The following is a 6,000-nucleotide window of genomic DNA, read 5'->3' as shown; positions in this document are numbered from 1 at the left end:
CGCCAACCGATAAAACACACTTCTCCACAGTCGCCCCGCACGCCACGCGCACACCGTGCCGGCGAGTCAGACTCTCACACTCGCTCACACACCAAACGTAATTAATCTGAGATGTTTTCACGAAAAAAAAAGAAAAAAAAAGTTGCAGTAAATACCGAGAAAACAAAAGAAAGAAAGAAAGAAAGAAAGAAAAAACCGTCTCACGCGCCAACACACCACACTCGCTCTTCCACCACGCATACGCAGATAGAGAGATGCGCGTGAAAGTGGGAGAGAGAGTGAGAGACAGACAGAGAGAAGTAGAGAGAGCGAGTGTGTGTGTGTGTGTGTGTGTGTGTGTGTGAGAGAGAGAGAGAGAGAGAGAGAGAGAGAGAGAGAGACAGACAGACAGAGAGAAATAGAGAGAGCGAGTGTGTGTGTGTGTGAGAGAGAGAGAGGGGGAGAGAGAGAGAGCGAGAGAGTATGTGTGTGTGTGTGGGGGGGGGATTCGTGTAAAAGTGGGAGAGACAGAGACAGACAGAAAGAGAGGAGTGTAGGAGAAAGAGAGAGAGAGAGAGAGAGAGAGAGAGAGAGAGAGATGCGCGCAGGGAGAGCCGCGTGGCTTTAAGAGCGTCTGTTTTTCCCACTCGCTGAGCATTTCCTATCACCGGCGGCAGACCACAGAGCTGTCAGAGCTCACATCTGTCTGCTCACAGAGGCTCGAGTTGTCGGAGCGAAAGCACGTCGGTGGCACACTTCGGAAATACATCCCGTTTTTGGTCTTGGTTTCGGATTTACCGGAGCTTTTACGCGGCCATGGAGTTACAGAAGTGGCGGTGTTGCGCTCTCGGTGCATCTCTGCTCGCCGTGTTCAGCTCAGCCATAGCTGCCGCTCACTGTAAGTCCACACACACACACACACACACGCGCGCGCGCGCCGCGCGCATCCCCCTACAGCCTCCTTCTTATTTCCTTCAACAAGTTAGGAAACCCATACGCGTAATTAACGCGTTTTAATGAGACTCGCAACATTTCACCGGCTGCAATTTCATTTTCACGGGTCATTAACAGAGCACATACACACCCTGAGTCAGACTCAGGGATGTGTCCATGAAAGTGATGTGTGAAAAAAATGACCTTTAGTCTAAACATCCGCGCGTGTGCATTACCTTCCAGTGTTGTGTTCCCCCCCACCCTTGTAGACTTACGTCTGGTTGCGCGCAGTACATCTGCGTGTCTATTAATTCAACCCGACACATACTGTATAACCCATGTAAGAACTAATGAATTACCTGCAGGTGATTTACTAACATTGGGGTGTAAGGAAGAGTGCGAGGCAAAAACAAACAAAAAAAGTTACTTGGATACAAAGTAAGACTGAAAGCTGCGTGAAGAATTCAGTAGAAAAAATTATGAACATGATGAAAATCTGTTATGGGGGAACAATAAAAAGACACATACAGTGTGCACCTGGCAGCAGTAAGTCTGTGGGCTGTTAGATATTTCATTGCAGTCGTCTCTCAGCTCTCAGCACTCAGGACAATTATCAATCAGTTAGAACCCGAGTTCATCAACCACCGATTTTTCTTTTCCTTTCATTACTCTGTACAGCCTTCCTGTGCATGTCTCTCCCACCACCTTCCTCAGGGGGTGGTAATAGTGAGCTATAACAGCAGGGCACTGCGAGGTGCTTTCCACTCAAGGGATCGACACAGGCCGAGTCCCAAACACCCCGTGTTCCCTACGTCAGTGCAGTGTGCGCAGGAGGTATGAAATAATGCAGTCCTGCCCACTACACAACCTACTCGCTATATGTGCAATAATGGGTCGTTGGGGATTGATTCAGAGAATCACAGGACGCAGTGCTAATAATGTACTGTGTGTGTGTGTGTGTGTGTGTGTGTGTGAGAGAGAGAGAGAGAGAGAGAGAGAGAGAGAGACAGAGAGAGAGACAGAGAGAGAGATCTGGCATCCGGTGTAGGGAAATAAAAAAATTTCTTAGGAGAAAAATGGGTGCTTTGGATGGAGGTCCATCATCACCTGAAATGCTTCTGAAGACTGACAGACAGACAGGTTTGATTAAATGCTATGGAACAGTTAGTTTTGCAAAATCTTCTTTTTTTAATCTGCTGTGCAAGTTCTAAGAAAAGAAAAATAAGACTGCTAAACTGTATCATAAAAAGTGCACCTTTGTACCCTTATTACACATCTCTTACAGACAATGGTGCATTTTATGTCTTAACTCAAAAACTCCAATTACAGTACTTTTATGCACCTTAAATCTTTTCTAAATGTACACAACATTCACATCTGCAGGTCAAAAGCTACATTTTACATGTACAAAAGATAAAGACAGTAAAAGTTTATAGTTTAGTATCCCTTTTCATTTCCCCTTCAGAGTGTAGACAGACAGCAGATAGTCAGCAATAAGGATAATTTCTTTGCAAACCTTTCCATCAAGCTCAAAGCGTCAGGAAATTTTGCAGTACTATCAAGTAATCAAGCAGAGAAGACATCAAATATTTGCAGAAGGATCAAATCTCATTTCTCTGCAAATCGCAGCACTACAATCCCCGAAATATGACAGAACAGGAACGATAAAAACCTCCTCCATCATTTATGAGCCCCCGCAATCCCTACTGACGGGATCGGATGAAACAGCCAGGACAAGCAAAATGGATGCTCTCAGGTTCACCACAGAGACATTAAAGAGTAAAGCCTCGGCCCTGTCGTGTGTGTCAGGTGACAGAGATAATGGCCGTCTGCTGTCTCTCCGCAAGCGTCCAACGTCTCCGAGTGGCCTAACGAGGGGATGTCCTTTCAGATCTGATGTCTCCGCTAAGGCAGCAACATGCCTCTTATCGGGAGCTCGGGGACGGATAAGGGTCCCAACATGACATGAGATGGAACGCTGGGGTTTTTTTGCCAGGACAAACATTTGGGAATGGTACAATATCAGATAAAGTCAATTTCCTGTGTATTTTATTTATCATGTATATAATTTGGTGCAGTTGTTTTCATTTATTTTTTGCACTTTACACAGTAAAAATGCTTGTTCTATATTGGATTACAAATGATACCATATACTTGTACATTTTTACATAAATTTCAACTTTTTTTATGAAAAGCTGAAGTATGATAAAACTGGGAAAATTTAATTAGACAGGTAAAGACAGTGTGAATTAAAAATCAATGGGGGTTTTGCAGCTAATTTTCTTTCTTTTTTTATTTAAAGCCTGGAACTACAAGAACCTTCAATTTACTGAACCACACAACAATATTTACTGTATTGTGACATTTTTTGGTATAGCACTGTATGTAGGTCAATGTGCTGTAATATGTAGTTATTTTCTGCCACGCCAGCCACCAGATTTGTTTTCCCCTTAACAATTTTTCGTAGTTTTCATCAACTGTAGTCAATTCCTTTAGACTGGTTGCATTTGTGTGGCATGTGCGGCCTTTTATTAGTTCCTTTGTAGCCGTCAGTCACGCATCATGGAGCTAAAAGAAAAAAATCAATAATTAATTCTAAAACCTTAAAAAAAAAATCACCCTGAAGAATCACATAGATGGCTGACAGCCATATAAAACAAGTGTTAGATTAACTTTGGTGACAGCTGTAAGACTATGAACAAGGACTACAGCGGGGGTCATGAGCTCCAGTCCTGAAGGACTTTCCCTATACATCTACTAAAGCTGGTGATTAACTGGTGAGCTGAATCAGGGGAAAATCAGTAAACTGTGCTGGACTCTGACCCCCTTTGTCATGTAATATCGGAAAAGGACTAGAAACTACGTTTCCTATCAGCCACTGCACCATGTCACATGTCTCATTTCACATGTTTCACATTTTGGCTCATTAGGACGGGTGTATATATAGTCACATTCGGTACTGAACTGTTGTCTTGCGTTGTTTGGACTGTCTTTCTGTTTCATGTTATGTTCATCCTGGTTTCATGCAAGTCTTGTGTTGTATTTTGTTGGATACACTATTAAACATTTCACTTATATTCTGCATTTGCATCTGCCTTAAAATCCCTGATGTGACAGAACGCAAGACCAAATAAAATGGATGTAGCAGAATTTTTCAGGATCCAAGAGGCCCTTTATGAAATGGAAAAACCGATGTGGGAAAAGGAAGGGAGATTCTCCCTAATTAAAGTCAGTAGGGAATGGCTTGACGCAATGTATGCCATCATGGGGTATATCAGGAAGCCTTCCAACCAGGCTGAAACCATCTCCCACCCTCCCTCCCCCACTGTGGATCTCGTTCAGCCTGCTGAGTCAATGGAGAACGTTGAGAATGATTGAGGACACTGCCCAGCATCCCTGTACAGATGAGGACCTTGCTCCGCCTCACTGTGCGGCCAAGAGCTCCGCTTTGCTTCCCTGCTCTGCCTCAGATGTCACTACGCCAGGCTCCTCCTCTTCGGACATTGTTCTGCCATCCTGCTCGGCTGAGGACGTCGCTCCGCCTCCATGTTCCTCTCAAGACATAGCTCTTTCCCTTTGCTTTGTACCATATGTCGCTCACCCTTACTGCTCCACGGAGGACATCGCTCCCCCTCATGCTTCACGGATAGCATCACTCCCTCCTCTTGCCTTACGGAGAACTTCGCTACCCACTCTGGCCTCGATGAGAACTTCGCTCCCCACCACGTCACATATCTTGTTTCAGCTGTTTCACGTTTTGGCTCATTAGCATGAGTGTGTATGTATAGTCACATTCAGAACTGCACTGTTGTCTTGCGTTGCTTGGTCTGTCTTTCCGTTTCACGTTATGCTCGTCCTGGTTTCATGTAAGTCTTGTGTTGTGTTTTGTTGGATACGTTATTAAATGTTTCACTTATATTCTGCATTTGCATCCGCCTCAAAATCCCTGACATGACACTCTTGGAGTGGAGTTGAATGCTTTTGACTGCAACATGAACTGAATCTAAAATTAGATTACTTCACATTATACTATTTAATGCAAGTAAATTAAGAAAATTAATTTTATAAAAAATTGTTTTGCATGCCTTTTGCAGTGATGTTTGTTGGTAAATGAGACTTTTTAGCTGTACTCATGTTTGATGCACATAAATCGAAGAGGGCTGAATGTGCATTTTGGTGATGTCCCATGATGTGTCTTTGCCCAAATCTGCATAAAATCAATTGCGGAGTTTCCTTTATTTTGCGTTAATTTTTTAGACCGCAAAATCCTGGAGGGACTCGTATACGGATATATCTGAAAACTATTTTTTGCCTCTTGTTCAGATGAAAATGGCGTTTTGGCTCACTAAAAATGATAATATTTTCAAAAACCTTCTCAACTGTGAAGAAACGATGAAATCTCAGTTTTCACAACTTTCATGTGGATGGGAAAAATGCACGATTTTGAAAATGTCACATCATCCTGTGAGTGGCCGTTGCAGTTTTCATCTGGTATGAATGTGCTAGGACTCTGTTTGGTTGTTCCTCTGTGGTCTGGTGGTAAATTCCTATTTAGAAACATGCTTGCATTATCATTTCACTTTTTGCTTATTACACTGTATATAGTATGATACATGCCGAATCCACCAGTGGTACAAACCTCACTGCGAATGGAGATTTTATATAAGACCCACTTAATACTTTTGTATAAAAGTGTAACTTTAAGCAGTGGTTCTGCATCATTGAAAGAATCATTGTGTTTGTACTTTAGAACTGTTGGTCATGTTGGTGTTGTAATGTATTTTGCCATCTCTAACACCCGATACGCAGCTCTTAACATTATTCTTGAGGTGTTTGACCTAAATGTTTATACTATCAACACTTCCTGGGCTGGCATGCTTTAAAATTTTTATGTGGACAGAGATTACAGATTAGACATGAGTGAAAACCATACAATTTTTTAAAATATTGATATGCATGTCAATGGGAGATTAGGCTCACAGGGTAAGATCTTACAAAGCATTAACAAACTTGAGTATACAGTACATGCATAGAGAATGACACACAATAAGGAACAGATGTGAGCAATAACCAGGAACATTGTCAGGG

The 6,000-nt window shown here is 42.7% G+C and overlaps 1 protein-coding gene across 2 annotated transcripts in view; it reads left to right on the top strand.

The window, feature by feature from the left end:
- The first annotated feature begins 463 nt into the window (after positions 1-463).
- Positions 464-6,000, top strand: part of cntnap5a (contactin associated protein family member 5a) — a 145,925-nt gene continuing 140,388 nt past the window's right edge. For both annotated transcript variants that reach the window (XM_053626449.1, XM_053626448.1), the window contains exon 1: positions 464-877. In XM_053626449.1, the coding sequence (XP_053482424.1) occupies positions 796-877 (82 nt within the window). In that variant the 5' untranslated portion in view covers positions 464-795. The remainder of the gene's footprint in view (positions 878-6,000) is intronic.

Source organism: Ictalurus furcatus, chromosome 6 (genome assembly GCF_023375685.1).
Source record: "Ictalurus furcatus strain D&B chromosome 6, Billie_1.0, whole genome shotgun sequence".
NCBI lineage: Eukaryota > Metazoa > Chordata > Actinopteri > Siluriformes > Ictaluridae > Ictalurus > Ictalurus furcatus.
This window is presented reverse-complemented; position numbering and strand designations above follow the sequence as displayed.